Raw genomic sequence first — 25,903 nt, forward strand, 5'->3', positions numbered from 1 at the left:
CCCCCAGAAGCTTATATGTGAACAGATATGCTGGAAAGACAGAATTTTTTTTAAGCTAATACTTTTTTTCTTTTCTAAAACAGAAATGTTGAAGGAGATAAGCTATCTCTTCTGGCACTCAGTAATTCTGAGGAAAGTTAATTCTCCTGGTAGATTCTCTTAGTCATTCTGTTGAATAAAATGAGAACATTACCACCTCTTACATTTCCTGAAAAATCTCAGCTATATGCTTCTCAAGTGACCTACCGGGTGAAGTAACCTCATGTAAACACAGGTCAAACATTTTGCTAAACTTTGCTAAAATGTATATATGAACTTTATTTTGTTATAGTTAAAACTTAAAAGCATTAATCTGGAAACATGGCAAAGCTTGAAAATGGAGCTTCACACTAGGCTGGTTTATCTCAATGCATGTTTGGCCATTATAACTCTATTGTATTTTATACTGGTATGGTGTTTATGGCTGGAGAGGTGTGGGGTTCTGCTTTCCTGACAGCTCAAAGACCAGCTGGGAGGAAGTTATATGTTTAATTCTTTCAGAACTAGGTGTATATTGACCTCACAAGGATTAAGTTTTGGGGATGTATCAAAACTTGATGAAATACTGACCTATAACATGTATTCTTCATCTCTCTTTTTCAAAAGTTTTATATATATATATATATATATATATATATATATATATTCAAAATTACCCAAATTTTTAATTTAAATAAAAGGTGGAAATATCCCCTCTGTTTATCTTAAAAAAAATTAAAAGATTAGGATCTCTATTAAGTTTCAGATGAGTTTAAAAGAAAAAAGCTCCTCAAAAGGTCCTCGTGAAGAAGATGATAGGAAAGCTTCCCAGTTGTGTTAAATTCAAAACATCACAGCTCCAAAAGACTTAATGTTAACCAAAAAAATATCATGTGTGCCTGGAACTTACACTTTGAATTCTTTTACACAATTGGATATCTTGCTAATGCTCTAGAAGTGTGCAGCTAAAGAAATACTTGTTTATAGTGTAGTTTGGCATCAGTGTACTTCTAGCGATTCAACAACTTGCGTTTCAGTCATGCTAGAATGTTTGCTGACAAGTGAGTTCCAGATAAACGTTTATTTAATTTTAGTTGCTTCTGAAGTAAAACTACAGCGTTTAGTGTGTTCACATTGGCTTGTAAGGTTGATTTTTGATTCACCAGGTTTTGTCCTGGTTTTTCTTCTCACTTAATGTCATTACATTCCTTGATCTCTGTTTTATTCCTCATTTGATTTTGGTAGGAACTGATAAATCAGTCAAACAAAGGTTTGTGTTCTCAAATGTACTTGCATATTAGAATATATATGAAAGTCTAACATAATCTCAGATATGGAAGGCCTTACTCTTGGTGCTGTGTGTCCTAGGAATATTCTGGGTTTTATTTGTTCTGTGTACAAGAGTTGAGATTTTAGAATGGTTTTCAGGGAAGTTATGTCTCTGGCTCTTAGCGTGAGATAATCGATTTCAACATACTTTTTCCTTCCCGTTCTTCTTTTTTTGGCAAAATAAAATCTAAAATGAGCGCAAAATCTTTTACTTGGAAGTATTTACAACTCTTCAAATGAACTTTCATGAATAAGTGGAAGTAAAAATTCTACACTTTTAAGTTGCTGTTTTCAGCAGTTGTATGTGTTCTCCATAATGTTTAAATGCAGTGTATTGAGAGTTGTTTTATCCCATTCTGTCAGTCTCTTGCATTTGATCCTGTGCAGGAATTCCTATGATGTGGCTGCAAACTCACAGTATCTTCCAACAAATATCAAAAACTCAAGCTTCAGGGCAGTGTTCTTTTGAATATCAAAACTAAGGTCATTCTAACACCTTTTTCCTAAGAGCTTTAGAGCATAGCAACAGGGTTGGTAAGTACAGTTTTTCTAATATTAGATATCAAAAACTGAAGGAACCAAAAGGACAGTACCTACCTAGATGAGGCTTGTATACTTTCAAAAAAACTACCTTAAAGCCCCACAGAACAGCAAATTTCAGTGTTCTGAAAGTAAGACAGGGAGTTTTTAATCATTTATTTTCTGCTGATTGCAGTTTTGGGTGACTGCTATCTCTTGTACTTCTTTTTCCTGATCAGAGGAGGTATGTTGCATTCTTCCTTTTAAATGTTTATTTTTACTTTATTCTACTGATTCAGGTTCTTACTGGTTTTCAAAAGGCCATGTTTTGGACACTGTACTCATTGAACTTGAAAAATAGTCTTGTGTTAAATTGAGAACACATTTAAGGCATCATACTGTTCTACATTTTAAACTTGTCTGCTATTGGTTTCTGAATTTATTTACAGTGTCATCTTGGCTTTTTCAGCAAGTGTGCTTAACAGCCCCCTGCTGTGCTAGAATTTTTTAACAAGGCTCTGTAAATGACTGAAAATTATTACTGTGTTTAAAAAGCTGTTACTTAAGTTTGTAATGCAATTTTTAGAACTTGTAACGTTTTATCTTGATTATTCCTTTCTCATCCTTTGCTTGATTTCTGTGTACATACAGCTTTCTGACTTTCTTGGAGAGAACTGATGTTTACAACACATCTTCTGAAATGGTTTTAAATATTGTCATTGTCAAACCATTTGTTTAGTGAAGTTTTTATAGAGGCAGTATGCTCTCTGTAGCTGGTACCTGTAATATTTCAGTGTTGTTCTAGATTTGAACACTGCGGTTAGTACAATGTGTAATTCTGGGTGCAGTCTCAGAATTCATATGTGTGCTGATGGTGAGGTGTACAGTTAGAATAAATAAGCTGTTTCAGGAGCTGTGTATAGAGTACAACTCCATTTTGTTTCAAAAAGTGAGTAACTTCATCTTTCAGGAAAGTGCTTGGTCTTTCAGACTTTCAGTGGTAAAATGGACAGGTCACTATCATCTTCTTGGAATGTTTTAGAAAACACATTTTCTACTTAGGCATTTTAATATTGCCTTGCACAGTGTATAAACTTGGCATACCTATGTGGAATCGGGGACTGTGATCCATTGCTATGCTGTACTCAACTAACTCGGACTACAAAAGTATGTTAGAAGGGAATGTTAACTTGAAGATAAGGGAATACATTAATATGAAAAGGAATTTTTTTAATGGCCTAACAATAGGAAGGGAGTTTTGAAGAGAAGCTTTATATGCTTGTTCAGATTTTGTGAACTTAAAAAGACAATATTACTCTTGCCCTTGTGTGAATTTTATTGTGAGCTGGTTTGCCTTGGAAAGAAGTGGTGGAAGAGAATGACAACTTCCTACTGGAGACAGCAAACACAATAACATTTAAGTCCAACCAGATTACCAGAAGAAGATACAGATGGAGTTGGAACACTGGCCATGGGTCTTAGAAAAAACATACAGGTCATTCTCCACCCCTTTTATGTTTAGAGAGAAAGTAAATATTGAATTAAATGCAGTAAAACTGTAGGGAATTTGATGCTTTATGTGAGCACCTTGTCTCTTTGGTATCTTCCTCAGAAAATTTAAGAAATGAAGATGTGAGGGATGAATTTAATTTTGATTTAATTTCAAGGACGAGAACAGTCTGGATGACTGAATTCCTGCTGTTCGGTTGAGTTCTGCATAGAGGACTTTTTATTTGCCTGCTTCTTTCTAGCATGTTTTAGGTTGTAAAGATAATTAATCCTTCATCTCTTTCAAAAGTTTGGTATCATTTTTGTGCAGATGAGATAGACCTGACCTCACATGAGTTCCAGACTGATGAAATAGCTGAATTTGCACATGACACCAACTTGAGAAGCTGTGGTTGTGAGGAAAATAATACTCAAAATCAGGTGGGAAAGCTTGGGGTAAACCCAAGGTTTCTGACTGAAGCAAGTCAATATGAGGGTTAGCATCAGAGATAACTTGTCAAACCGGCTTGTTTAAAGCTAGACAAAATAGTTGTGACTGTAAGAAAGAGCAGTCCAGAGGTGGCAGGGAAATGGAAGTGATTTTTGATGGCTTTCAGTTCTTGGTGCTGTTTTAGTTTTTTCTTGTTTTTGAGCACCTGACAGTAAGTTTGTAAAAGGATTTCACTCACTTCTTTCAGTGTTTTTTAACTTTAAAAGGCTAAACTGAGCCAAATGGCTGATAGTTTTCATTAAGATGTGATGTACGGTGATTGTGAAAACAGGAAATGGTTAACACTACCTTACAAACTATTGTTTCTTTTCCTCCTTCTGAGACTTTAAATTCCGAGACAATGTATGTCACTGCAAAAACAAAAAAAAAAAAACTGGGAAAAAAAGCTTTTTTTGTTTTGGTGGATATTCCTGCCTAAGATTAGTCTTGAGAAATATAATCTGGGACAGAAAGTATAGAAAGATGTTCTGGAATATTTTGCTTTATTTGAAAGTGATTTTCTGCCAGAATCCTAGCCTTCTTTTGTCTCCTGAGTATAAGAACATATCACAACCAGTGGTTTGTGCTGGTAGTCTTCCCTTGGTGTCTAGTTTGGAGGTTGGGAAGGTTCAGGAAGGATACTGAGCTGTCTGGTGTTGCTACCAAAACTGAAGCTACAGTCAGAAATCTGCTATCACATTTTATAGATACAGCATTACTGATTACAGTGTGTATTTCCTTCTATATCACTTGTGGCTTGTAATTTCAGCATTGCTTTTTTTTGTATGTGTTGTAATGTGATCTGATGAGTGGCATAAGTCTGAATTAATCCTGCCCTCCAAAACTTTTCTGTGGTGGCACTTTCTACTTTGTCCCTCACTGTCAATTCTAGTGTGAATCAAACAGGGGCCTTTTTTTGATGCAGTTGAGTGTGTTTCTGCAAGTGTGAGAATGTCTCTGCTCTTGCTCTGCTATTTTTAGTCCTCTTGCTTGTATCTGTTTCTATTCAAAGAATTCCTTTGGAAGCTGTTCCAGGAGAGAGTGGTTTGGTGACGCTGGGGGAGGCAGGGAAAGTGCAGGCAAGGGGTGTGTTTGTGATCCGGCAGCGAGATGTCTGATGTGCAGGGCTGCTTCCTTTGTGACACCTTGTTTCTGAGCAAACTGTTCCAAGAGAATTCCCCCTGCTGAGTATTGTCCTGCCAGCTGTTATGTGGTTCTTGGTGTCATTTGGAGTGCCTGGGTTTCTACTTGGATCTTACTACTCAGTTTGTTTTTCTGTAGAAACAGCAATTCATTTTAGAGGCTGATCAGGTATCGGCTGTTATATCAGAGCAGGTAACTGAAGTATGCATTTCTAGCATTTAATGGCCAAAGCCAGCTGTTCCCAGTACTTGTTCTTCCTTGCTCTTTTTTTCCTTGTTTAATTTTCTGAAACAGTTTATTCTGGATTAGCTTTCCTAGTAAGTTGGTTTAAAAGTTTTCACTTGTTATTTAACAGCTTTTTTTTTCTTTTTTTTGTGGTTGCATGCATTAGTCATCTTGTGAGTACAAGGTAGCTGTTGATTATGATGGTAGTGGTAAGTGGGGGTGATCCAGTGAAATGTTTTTTGGTTTTAGGTGTTGTATCTTACTGTTGATAGTGTTGACAAACTGGTGGAAGCCTGAGTGGTGTGTTGCCTGACAGCGCAAGCTTTAACTGTTCGGGAAGTGTCCTGCTGACCTTGTCCCAAGAAGGGCAGGAACAAGTGGTTTTGAGACAAATCAGTCACAGTTAGCACAGGAAGGTCATCAACCCTGTGCAGCTTCAGTGGTGTACTTCAATCTTATCTGAGATGTTTTGGCCACTTTAATATTTTTTTTGTGTTGTAGTATTGATGGCTTAACAAGAGTGTGGCCTGAGTTCTTATGTACTTTCATGTATTCTTTGAAGAGAACATCTATAACTTGTGTAGTTGGTACTTTGCAGATGTTTTCTCACCTACATATATATGTGTGTGCCCTGAGCCCACCTGGGCTTTTTGCTGAGCCCAGAGTTCATCTCAGGCTGGAAAGCTTTGCAAATTATTGCAGTCTGAAGAGGCTTTGCGTTGTGATTCTTTTAGTGGAGAGAGCCATTCAAAGAACTTCCAAGTCACCCAGCTCTGTTTTCCTCAACGATTTCCTCCTTTCCCCCTCAGAGGGGATGCTGTGAGTTTTAATGAGCTGGCAGAGTAAACAAACCTTGTCAATGTGGGGCTTTTGAGGGAATGGGTGGATGTTTAATTGTGTTATTCCTCTAAAAGTGAAATCCATAGATGACTGGCAAAAGTACTGAATATTCAGTTGTGCATACAAAATCATTGAAGATTGTTATGGGTGAATAAGTTGCTTTGGACTAGTTTGAATCTATTTTAATGTCTGAAGCTGAATGTAAACATACAGTTCCGTAGCTGGGGGAAAAGACTATTTTGGGTTAACATAAGCTGTGTCAGTGTGGCTGTTCTGACGTTGCTTATACCCTCCTGTTCTTTAGATAAAAGCACCTCCAAATCTTAAATATACTCTTCGCTGCAAGTTACTAACTGGATTCTAACAGGTATCTGAGAGGTTGAACATGAAGTGTTCCTCAGTAAACATGGTAAAAGCCTCTTTTCTTCCAAGATAATTATATATTCAAATGTATACTTTTCTTCAAAACTCTCCTGAGAGGTTGGGTTTTTTTTTTTGTATTGTTTTTAAAATACCTATAGAGAATTGTTTCTAATTTTTTTGATTGCACACATGGGCTTGACCAGGACTAAGTAGTGCTCTACTGTATCCCAGAAAAACAAAATATATTTCTACCTGTGCTGTAATGGTGCCTGTCTACTAAAAGCAAGTTCCCCCTTTCCTCATGAACTTGATCCCTGTCCCTCTTGTCAGATTCAGCAGTTGTATAGCCACATAGTTTTCCACTGGATAAGCTTGTTGAACTGACTGATTGTTTTGTTTTAGAGGCTTTAGTTTGCTCCTGGGTGAGCCTGCTGAACTGACTCCCTCTGCAGCTGCAGGATCATTAGCGCAGTTGAAGGAAAGGAGCAATATTTTGTGGTTAAGGAGTGGGGGAGCAGGCATGCCATTTCTGGTGATTGCTCACAGTTGTGTGGTATTAGATGTGAGCTGATACTTGATTTTAATGGAACAAACTGTTTGGGTTCTGCCCAAGCTATGGATTGAACTTCAAGTGAATAGAGAGCCAGGTCCCAAAAGGGAACTAAAACTCCAGTCCGACCATGAGTTTTTTTGACCTTAAGTGTGCTCAGCCATCCTTTACTTGCTTGAGAGACTTCAGGAGGGCTGTGTTGGTTCTGGTTGCAGAGGATAATGATTTTCAACTCTGAAAAGCCTGCTAGTTATTTTTTTTTTCCCTGGCTGTAATAAACCTTTTTTTTTACTAAATACTAGGTAATGTTTTTTCTAATCCTCCTAGTTAATGCAGTGAATTATTCAGTTGGAGTGTCTGGAATCCCCCTGATGGCTGGTTGTCAAAGAGAATTCCTGTTTCCTATATGTTTCATTTTTCCATTTTTATTTGGGCCAGTGCAGCTTTTTTTTTTTTTTTTTTTCCTGTTTTGGTCCTGGTAGGTTTGGGGTTTTTTTGGTGTGATGTGGTGGGGTTTTTTTTGGTTGTTTGTTTGTTTTTTCTTTTTTTGGTCTCATGGCAACAGCTGTGGTCTAATCTCTGTTACTGAGTTCTGATAGTCCGGAGTATGGTGCTTAGAAAACAATGTGCAGTTTGTCTGTGTCTCTCTGTTCCTTGCAATTTCAGTACAGTTAATCATAACTGTTGGTAACTAGTGCATTTTGCAGGCCCTTGCAAGCATGGGTCCTATGCAAACATTATAGTTCAGGGAGCAGAACCTGATTCCTTGTGGATACTGATGTCTGAAACATAAGGTCAAGTTCTCTGAATGTTTTAGGATATTCACTGCCTTTGATTGTCCAGAGTCACTCCGGTGCATACAGACAGCAGTGGAGCTGGGTGAGTTTTGCTAATCAGTTTTTCACAAGTCTGAAGATTGACTTGGCTGTGTGGAAGATAAAGTCCTAGGTGGAAGTTAGTCAGACTTCTCTGATTTTGATGTGATTGATTGTTTTACCTATTTCTTTTTTTTTTTTGTAAATACCAGTTAAAGTTGCATTTCTTCCTTCAGAAATTTCTGTATGAACAAGGGTATAAGTTGCCTCAGAAGCTTCAATATTTTTAAAGAAATGATGAGGACAAGTCTGCAGGATGTCTGTTGAGTGTAGCTGGTAGATTTTGCTTAAAACTAGAGAATCACCAATATATACTGAAATGTGAAGCACATCTCTCAGTCAGACACACTGGGATAATAGGAAAAAATAGAGGATTAAAAAAAACAAGTTAATTATAATACCTAACTTCCATGGTTGAAACATGCTCTACTACTAGAAAATGTGTTGTGTTTAGTCCCTTGTCCACATGATACTTTTGGCCTCTGAATATGTGACCAGCTTTTACCTAACTCCAGTCTTTTGAGGAGGAGCACTTGCTCTTCCAAAACTTCTACCAAGTGCTGTATTTTATTTGTAAGACGTCTTTGTGTATTTCTTTGTCTTACTTTGCATAGCATATGGTTAGGAGTACTAATCCTTAAAATAAATTCTTTTTTTCTGGTATTAAGGAGAAATTTCTGATTTTTGCAGATGGGAACATGTTCTTAGCTAGTTATAGATTTGCCTAGCAGGATAATTGTTTCAAGTAACAACTTGGAGGGCTTTCAAAAGATGAGTAAGAATAGTCACTTGGTTATTGGTTATAGCTTGTTAACATGGCTTGTTTATGTATTAGTTTGTGTTTGTGCTGGTACTCAGACTGTCCCCAGCAATACTTTTTCCTTGGTAAAACATAAGAGCATACAGATGGTAAAGTTTCTCTCTCCTTTAGTGTTCTGCCAGTGATGCAGGGCAGTATTTTTCCTATTTGCCATAGAAGACTGTAAGATGAGACATGAATCCTCCCAGGATCCATAAACTCATGTTCAGTGTAGTTGCTTGGGGCAATACAGACCCTGAGCCATCAGCATGGTTCCTGAGGAACATCTGACTCCTGCAAACTCTTCCTGTTTCAATCAGCAATAAAGATGGTGAGATGCTCTGGACAACAGCACTCAGGGAAATTACATCGATGCTTTGCAGACGTAATTTTTTTCTGATGGTTTTTTTCTTCCTGCTCATGTAATCCTACAGCTGGAGCAGTAAAATCTGAGCTCACTGTGCATATACAGTAGTTATGCCCTCCTGAGGCCGTGTTCTGCAGCCTTTTCCCAAGCCTGTCACTCTGAGAAATCTTTGACTGGTAGCTTTATATTTTAAATATAAAAAAGCTATCACATTTTTAAGGTGTTCAGAGAGGTCTTTCCATGGTTTATCACAGCTCCTTGTCCAGGAATCAAGAAAGTAACTTACTTGAGACTGCCTCAGGAAAGCAATTGAAACTGCAGATCTTTTTTCAACTGATGGAAGTGAATATTTAACTTCTAGAGGAATCTTGAAAGTCAGTTGCTGTTGCTATTGCTGTGTCTGTTCCTGGAAGTTCAGTAATAGATTTCCTGTATCTTGGGGGCTTGTGACCATGTCAAATCAACTTCTGTCCTCTGTATTTCTAGGTTTTCTGATTTCTAAGTATAAAAGGCTTAGAGTTTTTGCTGAAGGAAGATAGAACAACATATCACAGAAAACATCATAATAGCTTTAAAAACCTGCTATTTTTGTTGATATGTGTTCAATTAATCTTTGATTATTTGCCTTTCTCTTTTCCTTTTAAAATCCAAAGCAGAAACACAACTAAATATGTTGGATAAGACAAGGGATGAAGACTTTGGAGGTGGGGAATTTGGTAGTTTTAGGAAGGGTTAAATGATAATATTTTGTTCCTGCTTTTTTAAGCTAGAATAATCCTTGCCATTCCATGTTACACATTTCTGGAGCTGCAGTTGTAGTATAGGTCGTTGGACTAAAACATGCTGTACAGACAGAAAACCAAAATAAAAGACAGAGTTGGGATAGCTTTCATCATATATTCTTCTGTTGCTTTCCATTTTTAATGGAAATTTTTTAACTGCAGTCATAACTGATGATAAAGGCATTTTTAAATGTTAGTTTTGTTTGGGTTTTGGTTTTTGTTTGTTTTTAAATTACTAAAGACAACCTTGGTCTGTGGGCACTAGGTTACATCAGTGAAAAAAGAAAAAAAGTTTAGAGGAATCCTGTGCATATTCATTAATTGTCATGAGAATAAAGGCACTGCTTTATACAAGAATTTTGAGAAGCCCTCTCTTTCTTTAATACTTTCTTCTTTTTTTCACTAGTGCTCTGTACCAGGATATAGAAAGTGATGAAAATAGTATTAGTTTCATTTAATATTTTATATGTTTCTTCAAATACAGCTGTTTTGGTTACTTATTAGAATTGCAGTGTCTGCAAGGTCAGGTATTAACTGCTGATGGGGGACTTCTGCAGTGCACCCGATGCTGACATGGAAGCTGAAGCATCTGCTTGCCTGAATATTTTTTTAATCTTTATTAAATAGATTTTAATGAAGAGTTTTCTTCTTCCCAGTCTCAAATCATATTTCCTCATGTGATCTACAGTTAAAATTAAGTTCATCAGTTTGTGATATCCTGCTCATTACTGTGACAGCCGCCTGCCAAACAGACTTGATGAAAACAACAAGTTGGAGAGAATAAGAAGCTGCTTTGTGAGCAAGAAAATGTTCTTGTTCAGCCCCATTTAATTAATTAATAATATCCCACTTATGCTCAAAACTGTTGTCACTGTGATAATTTGGAGGCAGTGCCTCCCTGACTCTGCAGTGGGTGTGGTTGGGCGCAAAGCCTCAGCCACGTGTCCCTGCTCAGGGCAGTGTCTGAGGTGCAGTGCAGCCCTCCAGCTACTGTGTCTGGACACTGCCCTAGACAGTGGGAGCCAACTTAAGAGGAAGTAAAATAACAGTATTTTGAAAGTTCTCTTTTTTATCAGGCTGCCAATTGTGCTTTTAAGAAGGCTAGATTGTGTCTGGTGGATTGTAGCATGTCCTTGTTGGCTTGTTAGGAACTGTCAAACTGAGTGTGGGGTTCCACACTTGCCTGAGGCAAGTACAAGTCCATCCTGCTGCCTGTACCTTTGCTGGCTTTTTTTCTTTTGGGTTCTAACCTTCCAAATAGTGCTGCTCATGTACTGCACAATCAGGAGAATGAAGATCTCCTTTAAAAACCCTGTTAAGCTGTTCAGGTTGATTGAGCTGTTCCCACAGCAGCATGATCTTTCTGGGCTATGTTGTCTCCCAGGAGTGTTTCAGCCATTTGCCTTTTTTCTTAAAGTATCCTTTTATCTTGAAGAAAAAGCATGGCTTAAGCAAATGGTGGGAGACACCTACTAGGAAAAGAAGAAGAGACACAATCTGCATGAGGAACCACAGATTGCCTGGCTGCCAAAGAGTAGGGTGTAGTTCAGCACATGCTTCGCAAACACACAGGAAAAATTTAATATAAGTGTCCTACTGTTCTGTCTAAAATATGAATCATCCATCATACTTTCTGTGGCTTTGGTGATATTGGGGGAAATCACAGTGACAGAAATATCAAAATTCCTAGGTACCATAATAAATATGATGTTAATTCAGAAATTATGAACAAATTGAGACCCAATGGAGTTATTTTCTCAACAAATCTTAAGTTGCAATGGGCTGATTCTAGACAACCATGTATGAAACTATAAACTTGTCTTTCAGAGAAGTTATTTCTCTCTTGCGTGCTCTATTCAGAGTATTTTGCATTGCTCATTGTGCTAGTTTGAATTGTGATAACAGTCTGATCCTTGGAAAAAGATCCCACTGAAACAAAAAGCTAACTCAAATGTCATTATTAGTCTATATAAATTGAAGTTTTTGGATGTTGTCAGTCCAGTCAGCAAAGCTTATAAAGCAGATTTTAACATAAACAGCTGAAATAATACTGCTGCAGACTCAGCTTAAAATGTCCATATGTCTTTAATGTATCAGTGAATGGCCATGAGCAGATAGTCAGTGATAAATGTTCAATTTGCTGCCCAGAGCATCTCCACATCTACTTTATACTTTGCTGCATTCCATAGAACATGGTGTCAGTAGCTCAGGTAACTTTTTGTTTTGGCTGTATCTGGCGTTCTTGTCAGACACAATGCTCTGAAGGTCTGTGTGTTCTGGGCCTTAGAACACGGTGCACTCAGACTGCTTTAAGGGACTGTGATATAGATTGGCTTTGTTCAGTGCATTCAGAAAGTTGTAGAAACACAGTATTCCAATACAGTTTATAACTGCAGTCAGTTCCTGATCAAGTATGTTTCTTATGGAAATACACTTTCCTCTAAGACCTTAAAGCATTATTGAATGCTTTAGCTAGTACATAAATAGATTCAATGTCAGGGTTCGATTTTGACCAACAGAAATGTATTTTTAAAGAAGAGATTTAGGTGATAATGTAGTTAATTGTCCTTTTGATTGTAGGTGAGGCTCTGGAGTATCATAAATTGGTATTTAAACTGAAGCATCTCATTGCAGCTTTAATTGTTTAATGTGCATTACTTGTGACTGTCAGTGATTCTGTTGGACGTTGAAGAGGTCCCAGTCCATGAGATTGCAGTGTGCTCATCTTCCTGAAGAAAGAGGAGACTGAGGGGGTCCTCACAGCAGTCTACAACTTCCTTGTAATGGGAAGAGGAGGGAGGAGAGGCAGATACTGATCTCCTCTCTGTGGTGACCAGTGACAGGATCTGAGGGAATAGCCTGGAATTGTGTCATGGGTGCTTTTCTTTGGGTATTATAATAAAAGTTCTTCACCCAGGGGGTGGTTCGGCACTGGAACTGGTTCTCCAGGGGAGTGGTCACAGCACCGAGCCTGACAGAGCACAAGAAGTGTTTGGACAATAGTCTTGGACACATGGTGTGACTTTTGGGAATGGTCCTGTGCTGGGCCAGGAATTGGACTTGGTGATCTTGATGAGTCCCTTCCAGTTGAGCTTATGTAACTCTGTGGTTGTTGTGCACTGAGCTCAGTGCTAGGCAGCTGTTGCCCTAGCAAATTTTGTGCTGAGGCCTGCTCATATAATGGAACTGCAGCAGAAGCACTTTGCTGTTTGTTTGTATGTCTCCTTCTGCAAATTGTCCTTACTTCCAGAAATTTTCAGTTTTACTTTCTGACCTTTTGGGGACAGAAACCACGCAGTTGAATGTGAGCATTCTAACCATTTGAAAGATCTGTTGCAGTTGCCATAGCTGCTATAAACCATGCTCATTGATTAGTCCTGTGCTAAATGCTCTACAAGCAGGGGGAGTAATAATGTCTTGTTTCAAAGTAATTTTAGTACTAGAGAACAAATAAGTATGAAAGCTGAGAGCCACAGATGGGGTAACAATGATGTGGGGGGTGGATTTGGGGTTTTTTGGGGTTTCTTTGTTGCCGTACAGCCACAGTATGTTTAAAGCAGGGTGATAGGTAGTTTTATAAATTGTTTCTGTAAATATGAGGAAGAATAAAGCAAAAGTAACTGTCTTTAGAGGCTGGATTTAAACCTAATCGCAATCATTTCTTTTATAAATGAAAGATGAGAAGCAGAGTTGGAATTGGCCATGACCTCCATGAATGCGCAGGAAAAGCAGTTTTGTTAGTAGGGAAAGGAGGAAGTATCTAGTTCATGAATACGATTTTTATGTAGTGTTCTGAGTGGATGTGAGAGCAGTTAAATTCCAGGCATCAGAACTAGACAGCAGGTATTATAGAAAATTGAGTGATGCAGCTGGAGCTAAAAATCAGAGTAGCCAACAGAAAAGTCTGTATATTAAATAACTAGAAAAAGCTGTGAGATCTAGAAGTAAAAATTGACACAGATTCCAGTCAGTGGATAAAAAGGCTTTCTATCCACTGCATTTCCCCTTTTAGTGTTAAAAACTGCAGTAAATCCAAAAATAGTGTATTAAAGCTGCTTTCTCATGAGTATCTGTAGAGAATTGGTAGTAAAGGCAGGAGTTCAAACTATTGTACTTATGTTATTTGGTTATTGAATCAGTATCCACCTTAACTCATGCTCTTTTTTTTCTTTCAGATTTTGTATTTTGTACATACATTGTTTTGTATATACTGTATATGATGACTTCAGTGGGCAGTGAACGTACCCGGGGCACTCGGGACAAAATGCAAATTTCAGCCGCACAGCCGACACAACCACAGAAACAAGTAGTGCAGGTATGTGCTACTGTATCAACTTCTTTGACTTGAAAGTGAGAATGTAATGATACAAGTTTCTTCCCTGAGTCAGTAAAAGCTGAAAGCAGATGGGGTGAAAATACATGGTTTATTTTGGAAGATTATGCTTGATTACTTGCATTAATTGCTTAGTAATGCAGCACAGTGTTAAGTTATTCCTGTGTTGTCTTTAAATGAGTTTTGTGTTCTTCAGCAATGTCTCCTGTCAGTGAGGAATTTGATGCCTGTGTCAGGATTTCTTTCCTGTGACCTCACAGTCCTCAGATCTCAGCTCTTCTATCTGCCAGCCTCCTGATGCTAGATGATTTCTGGTCAAGGGAGAAATTTGAATGGGTAGGAGAAGCTTCGTTAGATGTGTGTTGTGATCTACAGCATGATTCAGTGTCTCTTCAAGTCACAAAATCCTAAACTTACTGTGCAATGACCCCACCGAGTGAACTGGTCATCCCCTAGCAGACTAAAATTTTCAGTATCTGTTAGGTGGATATTAAGTTTCACCCTACTGATACTGATTCTTGGCAGCAGTAATTGAGTGATTGTCTGGGTTACAAAGAGTGCAGAATGTTTCTGCTTCTGGCAACTCAGTATTCTTTTGACAGATACATCTCAGAATTAGTCTGGTTTCAAAAACTGTCTCAGTTCTTTGCTGGCGTGTGTGTATCAGTCTGGAGGTGATACACACATGAGCTTTATAGAGAACTACTGCCTTCTGTTGTTTTTTGGACTGGTCTTTAATATGGAGACCCTCTTGCTCTGTTTTGCACAGTATTAATCATGTAACCCCAAACCCTGATCATCTCCTTGAGCTGCAGCGCTTGGCATAGTGGTGACTCATGCTAATGTGTGGATTTAGAAAGTGACTTTCAACAAGTGAGTTGAATTTGGTTTATTTTAAAATAAGGCTGCAGAAGTATAGTGAGCAGCCTAGCAAAAGTGGTGGCTTCCCCTTTTCAACATTTTGCAAGACAGCACTGGAGTGGTTTGCTTGATTGGGTTCCCTGGCATGAGGTAGACATAGGCAAATAAGAGGAAGTCCAGTGAAAATTTGCAAAGATGGTTGTTAGACTGAAACAGGAGAAATGAGGGGTGGCTCAGGGATCTGTGTGTTTTCAGCCCACTAAGACAAGTGTGTTCTGTTCAGGTACCTTATGAAAGGGTATAGGAAAGGTAGAAACTAACTATTCTCAGAGAGCAAGTGGCACAAGCTCGAACACTGGTAATTCCTGCTCTTAAAAGTAAAAAAAAAATTACCGAGAGTATGGTCATGGTGTATCTCTGTAGGACCTTTCCAAACTATGGGATTCATTGATTTTAGATGTTAAGACATTTTCTGCATTTTGTCCTTTTATCCTGTCTTTTGCATAATAGATACTGGTTTGATCACTTCAGTGGAGAAGGTGGTTATTTCATACATAGTAGTTATGTTTTAATGCTCCATATATTTAATTGTTGAGATACTAGATGGACCTTTCTGCTTAGTCAGTCTGCAGATCAGCAGAAGTCTCTGGATTTACCTGTTTAATCACCAATGATTCATTTTTCTGAATGTAGAATAGTATTTTCCCAAATGGATATTCCAGTGTCAAAATATAACATTGATCATCATGTCAATTATTTAATAAATTACATCATGTTTCTACTACATTGCTTCTGGATAATAAATGTGCCATTTTATTGTAAGATGTATGTCTATTACTGTCACTTAATCTTGGGTTTGGCACACTTCTGTTTTCTGGTAGTTTGAAGCTTTTAGTTTAAAATTTCTTCCACTCTTCTACTGAAAAGGTACTATATCTTGTAAGGTTGAGTAAAGTTCAGCTGTTTTGATATACTACTACTTTCTTAGTCACAATTAAAACTTAATTATACTCTTGGTTAGGATGCAGCATCCATTCGAATAATGGCACCTTCAAAATAAAGAACCACTACATTTTGGAGGAAAGGCCAGAATTCTTTGTGGCAGTGGTCTGATGATTTTGTAGTCATCTGGTGGTTTTTTTTTTTTTTTTTTTTTCTTCCGAATCTTCAGTTCCATCTGGGTGAAATCCACGGGCATAAATATGAGTGGTATTGCACCTACAAGTTCCTAAGCTCTCTGCTTACACAGGAAAACTGAAGATGCTGTCACATATTCATAATTCTACTTGAATTAGTATGTTTTTGTTTTCTAACGAGGGCTTGAAGAAAACATTTGTTTATGGAAAAAATAAATCTTAGTGGATTCCTGATTTTTGGTAAGATATGCCATCATATCTCTACAGAAGTTATATTGTCTGAATGTCTTTGCTCTGGTTATTTTCAAAGAAAATCTCTTCACTTGCTTAAAAGTCTCAGTGTGTCTGTGGAGGCTGTAATCAGAGTGAGAAAATGGATCAACAAAACTTAAATTCCTGAAGCCAGTAGACGTTTTGGTTCTGCTGTCTGCTGAGTTCTCAGCAGTCACCAAGAACAACCTCCTTTGCTCAGAGCACCACACTGACAGGGTTCTGTGGAAGGTGGAACTGGGGAGTTCCAGAGCAGCCCCTTTTACCCAGTGGAGTGACATACGAGGCTGTCAGCATGACAGGCTGAAAAGGTGAAGTAACCCAGAGTGTACAACTGTTACAAATCCTAATTCTCTTGGAGCGTTGTCTCTGAGCACAGATGTCACTTCCCTCAAGGAACTGTGGCAGCTGCAGTAACTTTTCAGCAAGTAAGCAGCTGGCGGTGTTCGTTGGAGTAATTTTTAGACTCTTCTTAGCATTTGTGCTTGGTGGCCTCCTCTAGAACTTGGATTTGTGGTAAACTCTGAAAGCCAAACAGTCTGACTCTGATTAGATCTAACCTTGTGAGGCACAGAATTTCACGTGTGTATCCTGTAAAGTGGGATGGCAAAAGGTGAGATCGAGCCAGCTGCTTAGGGTGAATCCTTTCCATCAAAAATTCCAGCAGTTGAACTGATCCCATTCAAGAAAGAAGAACCTCTGCAGGCTCAGCAGCCGCATAGTGAGTCCTAGCTCTCTTCAGTATCAGCTTTCTCTATATGCAAAAGTAGCCTCTTCCCTTTGAGCAGAAGTCAAATGAGGTCCAGGATCTTGTAGTGCACAGTGTTCTTTGGTATTTTCTTGGGAGTGCAGTTTATAGGCTGCAGATGCCACACTGTGAAGTGATGTGTGTGATGTGGTATCTGTGTTAGAGTCCTTTCTCTCTCAGGGGCAGCCGTAGTGTGTTTGGATTTTTTGTACTTGACTGCATCTCCTTCAGTCTCAGCTTTCGTGCAAGTTGCCAGTGTGCATTTTTGTCCAGAAATGTTGCAGAAGCACCAGGTACTTCATCAATAGCAAATTGCTTTACCAGTTTTCTGAGACCAGTATTCACTTGTAAAAAAAACCAGTGCAGCTGTTCATGGGCAATGTTTTGAGACATGACCCAAGTCTTTTTAAGTGCTCAATAAAACTACAGAGTCAGATTGCTGTTGGGAGAGCTGTGGAAGAGGATGGGAACAGGGATCATCAGAGATGTGGTTAATTTAGAGATACTATTGCCAGTTTGGTACAATAAAACTCTTAATACTGGAGTAGTAGATCTTAAATAAAAGTGAAAGCATTAATGCAGCTAAAATGTAGTCTTCCCTGGTCCTTCTGTGGTATTATATGGTAGTCTTGTCAGTACAGTGACCTTTAACTGTATTTCAAATAGATTAGAATTTGTTAAAATTGCTTTTATCCCAAATAACATTTAAAACTATAAATGGGAATGGACAAGATATTGATCCTTCTCCCACAGCATCTCTGTGCTTGTTGTGTTATGTTCTTTTTGAGAACCCATAGGAACAAGCAAGGACACTGGGATATAATTCTAAAAAGTATAGTTACCTTTTGTGTACTTTATTGGATATTATCTTTTTTTCAGGCAACAGCAGAACAGATTCGCCTTGCTCAGATGATCTACGATAAGAATGACGCAGATTTTGAAGATAAAGTGAAACAAGTATGTTTCTTATTGGTACAAATTTTTTTGTCCCGCAATAAAATGTTCTAGAACTGGCTTCCATTTTGGAGGTGGAGCATCTGTTTCTGGTTTAGATGAAACTTTTTTCAGAAAGACATAAGTTTAACTAGGAAAAGGTGCTCTTATTGCACTGTAAAGTCTTTTTACAAAAAATTTTGTGGTAATACAGCTCTGACGGTGTGGTTTTCAGTGTAGGAAACTATGTAGACCAAACTTTGTTGACAAACCCTTAAGCCAAACCATCAGACATCAGTTTGCGCTGATGTCTCTTCCTCAGCGTATCTCTCTAGTATGGTCTTGATGATTAGTGATTGTCAGAATGAAGAATGCGTTCAGCTTGTCCTCAAGTACATGCGAGAAAAATGTCACCTGTGTAAGCTGAGTTTGCTAATATCTCAGAAGTTTTCAGGAAAAGTAAAAGTCTAACGATAGCTTAAAGATAAATCAAGGTGTTATTTTAAAAAATAAATAATCTTACCTCACAGATCTGTGTATGCATTAAAATTATAGAATTACAGTGTATAAATGAAATCTCTCACCTCTACGATGGTGAGTGTTGGGTGTTAGATAATCAAGTTTTCATTATCTACTTACACCTGAGACCATTAATTCAAGCAGTCCTGACAATATGGATATCTCTTGTGGCTATTGGTGATTTTGTCTTGGTGAATACATCACAGCTCATGAAGAACCTAGGAATGCACCCAGGAGGGAAGAATTAGCTTGAATGCATAAATGCAGCAAAGGAGCAAATTTCTTGGTTTCTTTTCATCTCTAAAACTTCCTCTGAAGCACTTTTTGTTGTTAAATGCTTTTTGTTGTTCTTGTTACAAACTAGTTCTCTTGACCTGCCAAAAATGGTACCTTGTACTTTGTGAAGCCAAAGGACCCTCATCAATAGTGGTTGTGCCTGTGCTGGTGGGAAGGAGATGAATTAAGTTCTGCATAGAATTTGTTTTACCTTCTGCATATGTATTTCTAGCTCATGTAGGTTTTGTTCTTTAGATGAATTTCCTGAATGCCGTGTGACACATACTCTTCAGGATATACACCATGAGTTCAAGGAGCATAATTCAGAACTAGATCTCCTTAATCGCCTTTGTGACTGTGGTGTGGCCTTATGCTGAAGTGGATCAAGGGAGCTAGTCTGTCTGAAAGATAATGTATTTCTTAGTCTGGATGGTTTTCCAGGCAGATCTGTTCTCTGCTATGTCTTGCTATATGTCTTTTCTCACACTGGGATAAAGAGGGGCAGTTTTAGTGGAGAAAGAGATAGGATGATACTGAAACTATTGTTGTCCTTTACACTTAACGTACTACTGATCTGGCAGCATTTGCTGCAAGCGTACAGAACAGAAAAAGTGTGAAAGAATACTTCCTTGATTACCAATTAATTTATGCTTCTTCCTCTCTTGTCTGAATCCTAAGCAGATCTGTACAATGCAGATTACTTTATTCAGGATATTAGTTTTACTCTGACATGGTAGCTATGCACTTTGTTATAATTTGTGGTCATACTAGATCTTACTTTCTTATGATGGTAATTTAGATATTTTAACATGTCTGACTTTTACTGCCAGCTTATGGAAGTGACGGGGAAAAACCAGGATGAATGCATAGTGGCACTACATGATTGTAATGGGGATGTGAACAGAGCAATCAACATACTGCTGGAAGGAAGTTCGGACACGGTAAGTTTTACTTCCATGTTAAACTACGCCTTCTGTTTGCTGTGATTTTCAGCTTCTAGAAGGACATTGGGAAAGTCATGTTTCACAAATTTTCAATTTCTGTGTCTCCATTCAATTTCTTTTGGAGGAAATGGAAACTAGGGCAGCTTCTCTACTGCATGCATACCTTGGAGAAGGCTGAATCTGGAAAATGTTGTGGGTGTTCAGCTGGTCTATTGCAGAGTTCCTATGCTTTCATTTATATACAGCAGTTTTAACTCTGCAGCAGAACTCAGTGCTCCCTCAGACACAGGCCTGTTTCTTGCTGCAGGTTTTGTAGTTACTGTGTAGACCCTCCTGAGGCCTGAGACCATTACAAAGGTCAATCTTTGTAAACCCAAGGGCAGGCAGGTATTTTAAGTTACGCACATTCTGTAGGTGTGGGTTGCCAGTTTTGAAGTTGGAGGAGATGTCCACATCTGCAAGTTGCACTGGTAATGCTACTTATGACAGAAAAGGATGCAACAAGTAGTTGCTTCTTTAACTGTGTTGCTCATTTTCATGGCTTAATTGAAACACAGGAGGAGGAGACTAAACTATGTGTATGGAACAACAAATAATGTAGCTTAAGAAGTTGCACAGTGGAATTTTTTTCCCAAGAGATACTAAGAAAATACGTTTTACTGCAGTTGAAGTTTTTGCTGGAGAGATTTCTTACAGTTTGTTTTTAAATTAGTTTCTATCTCCTCCAAATTGGAAAGGTAACCTGGACTTCCTTTCTTGATGCTGAACACTCAGTATTTCCTGTGATTTGTCAGGATGTGTACTCTGGTTTATTGTTAATGAGGAAACTCACCCCTCACACACACTTAATCTGGGACACACACTATTTTGACTGAGGGGACTTTCTTTTCTATGTCCTTATAATTTTTTATCAGAGTTGAGGTCTTCTAAACACAGAAGTGTATGATATTGACAGACTGGAAATAGAGGAGAGCTTTTCACTTAAATCTGTCTGGGTGATATGCTGTGTTCTCTCAGACTTACCATGTTTGCCATTTTTTAGTTGAAAGTAGTTTTCTGATTGGTAGAGAATATTAAATAGTTTTTTACTTCAGCAATTTGTTGTAACTGATCATGACATAGAAAAAGCTTTCTGAACTCATTCATCAGCTACAAGTGATACTGATATGTTCTGCACTTTTGACAAGTCCTTCTTAACCCACTGTTCTCTGTAGACAAAATACAACTCAGAAACAAATATAGAGAACTTGAAGGAGTCAAGGAGGAAGGAGTATTAATTGATGGGTGAAAAATTTTATTTTTGAAAGTTTGTGGGCCTCCAATTGGAAGGATTTGTTTTAAGGCCGTTATACTTGAGAACAGTTTAACCATGAAAATGACATAAAGTTGTAAGCTGAGGTACTACACATTCTGAATGAAGATTTCCAAATCTCTTTTTCTAGTCTCACTCTACTTTGATGCACTTGCAGTTTTTTTAAACTTAATTTGAAAGATGTGTCCATTGAACTGAAGGAATTTGAAGAGTAAGGAGTGATAGTTAAAATGTCTATAGTTTATTTGTTACTCAGCCAATTTTGTATTAGTCTTTTTTTTTGTTTGCTTTTGGGGTTTAAAGCTGTGATCTACAAGCTGTAAGTATGTGACTTTGTAAAGACTTTCCTTTTGCAGCAGTTGTAGCAGTCTGGCTTGGGCTAGTTAGAGGCTTGTGTATGAGTAGAGAAGGACATGGTTTCTTTGCCTAAGCTTGTATTTATTTAACTTCTTAAATCCATTTTATGCTCAGCTGTGTTTTACTTACTAAACCTTTGAAGATAGAACAAAACAGACCTTTCGGGTTTTTGTTCTTTCCATGTAAGAACAGGACAACAAGAATTATCTGTTACAGATTTTCTCAAAGGTCAGACCCACTGCTATCATTTGGGTTGCCTCAGGCATTGTCAGTTGAAATTTTAATCAGTTACCTCCCTCAGAAAGACAGACAGCTCAATGTGTGACAGATCCCCATGCTCAGAGGTAGCACCATCCTCTATTTTAAACGTCATGCTGACTTTCTCAAGGCTTTTCTCAAAATTGTATTGTGGGAAAGCATGGATCTGATGCTTTCGTGATCATCTTTTTACTGATCCTTCCTAAGTTATTTTGAATCTCACTCAGGAGAAGCTGCTTCCTCTTCATCTTTGCAGCCTTATCCAGTTTTGGGTGTTTCCTGAAATGGTCAAAGATATTTTGGCACCAAGCCCATCAGTGAATTAGTGCATTCTGAACTCTACAGACTTGGCTGTTCAGTTGTCAGTGCAGGTATCTTTCCTCCTGAGAGGTGTGTGAAGCACTAGGAATGTTTCAGTGCAGTTACACCAGCTGTGGTAGGTGATGCCATGTGGTACTTACTCGGGGAAGCAGCTTTCTGCCTCAGGGATAAGGTGGTGGTGTTCAAATGTGTGTAGTTTTGTACCTCTGATCAGCTCTGGCTGGACTTCACCAAAGTTGGTTTAGTGTTCTATACTGGAGGTGGAACTGCAAAGTGATTTCACCTTTCTTTCTCACCAGTGCTGTGTCAAAAAATGAGAGAGTAACAGTTCTCTTTGTTCTTATTCTCTCAAAGGAGACTTTATAACATTGTGTTTGTAAACTGCTTTGTTACCTGCTTTCTTCCTTGCACTGGCTTCCTAGGCAGCTTGAACTAGCTGGCCATGGTCTGGCTCCTCAGGGCTACTGAGTTGCTGTTGGTGGAATTGAGAGATAAGACAGGACTTAAAATTACTGGTAGACAACCTTTTTTGTTTGATGTAGGTGCCTGTCATACGTCATACTTCAGTGCTTCACAACAATTTGTATGTGCAAATATTCTGATATTTAATATCTTATTTGAGCTGTAAGCTCCTGGAAATGGGGACATACATGAAAACCTCCCTGCCATCTTAATGATTTGCAAATAATACCTTTTCTTCTTCTTACTTGCTTTGCAGCTATGGCTTAATAGACTAACCATGGAATTGCATAATATATGAGTGGCTGAGCTATTCTTAGCAAGTGTTTTAGTAATTTTATTTTCAACTCCTACAGATACTCCTGTGGAGCTTATAACATCCTTGAATTTATTTTGAAACTGAGTTTAAGATTAAAACAGAAGCCTGATATTTGGACCTTGATCCCGTGTCTTGTTTAGACATAGCTTTTCCTGTATTTTGCTATGTTTGATGGTCTATAGCTGTTAAGAGTGGATGGTCTGACTTACCATCAGTTCTCCCAAGCTGTTGTTTTGCCATTCTGTCATCTGGGGCTTAAATTCTAGTGTGCCTGGATGAGAAGTTTTTCTTTTCTGTTTGGCGCTTTTTTTTTCCTCCTCTTAGGCCAGATACTTAGTCTCATCAATCTTTTGTTCAATGATACTTACAAGGGTTTTTTGGTTTTTTTCTTTTTCATTTCCCTGGGAGAAAAAGATAGCTTTGTTCATGTTCCCATGCTAGATTTATGGATGTATTTGAGAGGAAAACTGTTGCGTACCTTGCAGATGTTCTGTGTTGCAATAGTTCCAGTCTTCCTTGAACTAGTAAAAGTCTATTATAGCCAGAAATATTTGGGGTTCTCATATTCCCTAAGAAAATCAAACTTAAAAAACTTGTTTTTTTTATCATCTCTTTGCAAAAATACAGCCTGTCTTTCCATTTATATCAGTGTCATTTGCATTTGTGACATTATGCAAATACCTGGGTTTTTTCTATGAACTGGAGGGGTGTGGGGTAGAAAGTGGGCATTGAGAGGTGTCTCCTCCTTTTTGACTTTTGTGTCTAATTCTATTCTACCCAAATAGACTTCTTGGGAGACTGTAGGGGGAAAGAAGAAAAGCCTTGGAAAGGAAGGTTCAGAAAACAAAGAGAACAGAGAGAAACGAGGGGACAGAGAAGTGAGTCGCGGACGGGGAGGTTCCAACAGACGGGGAAGAGGAGGCAGCCGTGGACGAGAGTGTACGTATAGGGCTTAATTTTTAAAGATTGAGATGCTTTTCTTGCAGCTGGAACTGAGTGAGTTAAGAGCGAGTGCTTAATGGAGCAAAATCCATCCAACTATAGCTCAGCATTGAAGGGATCATAACTTGTTTGTGCCACAGGTATGCTTGGTCTGTCTATGTGACTTGGGTTTGGGATGGTCAGTACTTGTTCAGAGACACTCAGTGTAACGTAAGTCTCTGGTCTTGTTTGATTAATTGATCTTGTACAATTTGCTGTTCTTCATGTAAGTTTTAGAATTGACTCTTTGTAAGTCTGCATGAGAACAAGTATGTCGCTGCACAGCTGATACACTTTTTTATTTCTTTTAATGAAAAAATTATCCAGCTTTGACTCCATCTCCTTTTATGAGTGGGAGAACCTGAAGATGTTCTCATCTTCTCATAAGGGGAATGAAAACACTGGGATGATTATTAATCTCTAAATATATTTCTCACATAAATCAACCAAAGGTGAGTTTCTGCAGCAGAGAAAATTCTTTGTTAGTTGAAACATTGAAAGCTTTGCTACAGTTGCAATAATACATTGTACAAAAGCAAACTGATATTTCCAAGTTAGAGAGAGTCACAATAGATCATGATCGGATACACGTTGCTTGTTTTAGCTAAGTTTTGTCAGCATTCTCAAAGCTGTGCGCATTGTCTGTATTGGCTGTTTGCCACACTGATGGATGAGAAAAGAAATCAGAATGGATACAATATGTTTAGCTTTGCACTTATAAGCAGGAAAAACATTTACAGTGTTAGCCAACTCATGTTATTCATAATTGGAAGATATTCAACTATTGTGCCAATATAGATGCTGTGAATTTTTGTAGGATAGAGTAAAGTCAAGATGAAAAAATGTTAATAAAACATGGAGCTGGACTTAGAAAAGTATAAATTAAATCAATCAAAATGAAAGCAAAGGGCAAATTTTTTTTTACCAGAGACATATGCTGCCTTTCTCTTTTTGTAAACTAGAATTAAAGAAATTTCAGGTGATTATCAAATCTTGTTTTTTTCTTCCCAACTTTATGTCCAAGCATTTTTGGTTTTGTTGTTGCTGTTAGGAGAAATGCAGTACAAAGTCTCAGCAGTGAGTGTTTCAAGAGGCCAGTTTTATTGGAATTTTTTTTCTCCTTCAAGTAGCCAGCTCTATTCCAAAGCACCTTGTCGGGAGTTTACCACAAACCACTTAGGTTGCAGACCTTTTTTAGTCCCTTACCTTAACCCAGTCATCATTTTTTTAAATAAAGAGGAGAAAATCTGTTTCCATGCTTCTACTTACCTTCACCCAGTCATCATTGTTATAAATAAAGAAGAGAAATCCTTTTCCATGCTTCTACAGGGATGCAGTATGGGCAAAAAGGAGAAGAGTTGGTGTTACTGGTTATCCTTTATTTTTTCACTGTTGTCAACCAGTGCATTATCTAGGAAACACAGAATAAGGCAGCTGTCTTTACTATCTCATTAAATAGTGTAGGCTGCAAAATATGGCGCTTGTAGAGGTTTGTCTCCCGATGGACTTTTCCTTCTTATATTTTGCTTCCTAATTGTCCAGTACAAAGGAAACAAGGAAAGATAAATTGCTTCTAGCGAGGCCTCAAAGAAGAGGGGTAATTGAGATCTGTTGACCATCCCACCTGAAAATTTTGCCTTTTGTTTTGAAGGGTTCAGGTTAAGCAAATGGCTGTATTGTCTCATGTAGCAATCTCTAACGCTTCTCTTAAGCTGTCCTCTCTCCACAGTTAGAGCTGAAGAGAATGGAGTGGACAACAATCAAGGAGACAGGCCTTCAGACCGTGGGAAACGTGGCCGTGGGAGAGGTGAGATGGTGGCATTGTTGTGGGACTGGCTCTGCTTTCATGTCCTGAAAAGGAGCTCTCCCATTTGTTTCTTTAAATGCTTCTTCTTAAGCATTTTTTGTTTATCCTTTGATTCCATATGCACTTCAGCCACCTTGTGCTTGGGTACATCCCATTCCCTTACCCTTTATCATTTCTTGGTGTTGGAACAACTTAAAAAAAATTGACAGAGATCACTTCTATGGTAATTTCCTGTGTGGCAGGCAGCTGTGCACTGGCTATGGAGAGCTGTTTTCCCAGAC

At 38.2% G+C, this 25,903-nt stretch overlaps 1 protein-coding gene across 2 annotated transcripts in view; it reads left to right on the plus strand.

The window, feature by feature from the left end:
• UBAP2 (ubiquitin associated protein 2) overlaps positions 1–25,903 on the plus strand; it is a 140,852-nt gene that overhangs the window by 7,449 nt on the left and 107,500 nt on the right. For both annotated transcript variants that reach the window (XM_059492436.1, XM_059492437.1), the window contains exons 2-6: positions 13,964–14,103; positions 18,016–18,093; positions 19,695–19,805; positions 23,620–23,773; positions 25,545–25,622. In XM_059492436.1, the coding sequence (XP_059348419.1) occupies positions 14,005–14,103; positions 18,016–18,093; positions 19,695–19,805; positions 23,620–23,773; positions 25,545–25,622 (520 nt within the window). In that variant the 5' untranslated portion in view covers positions 13,964–14,004. The remainder of the gene's footprint in view (positions 1–13,963; positions 14,104–18,015; positions 18,094–19,694; positions 19,806–23,619; positions 23,774–25,544; positions 25,623–25,903) is intronic.

Source organism: Ammospiza nelsoni, chromosome Z, assembly GCF_027579445.1.
Source record: "Ammospiza nelsoni isolate bAmmNel1 chromosome Z, bAmmNel1.pri, whole genome shotgun sequence".
NCBI lineage: Eukaryota > Metazoa > Chordata > Aves > Passeriformes > Passerellidae > Ammospiza > Ammospiza nelsoni.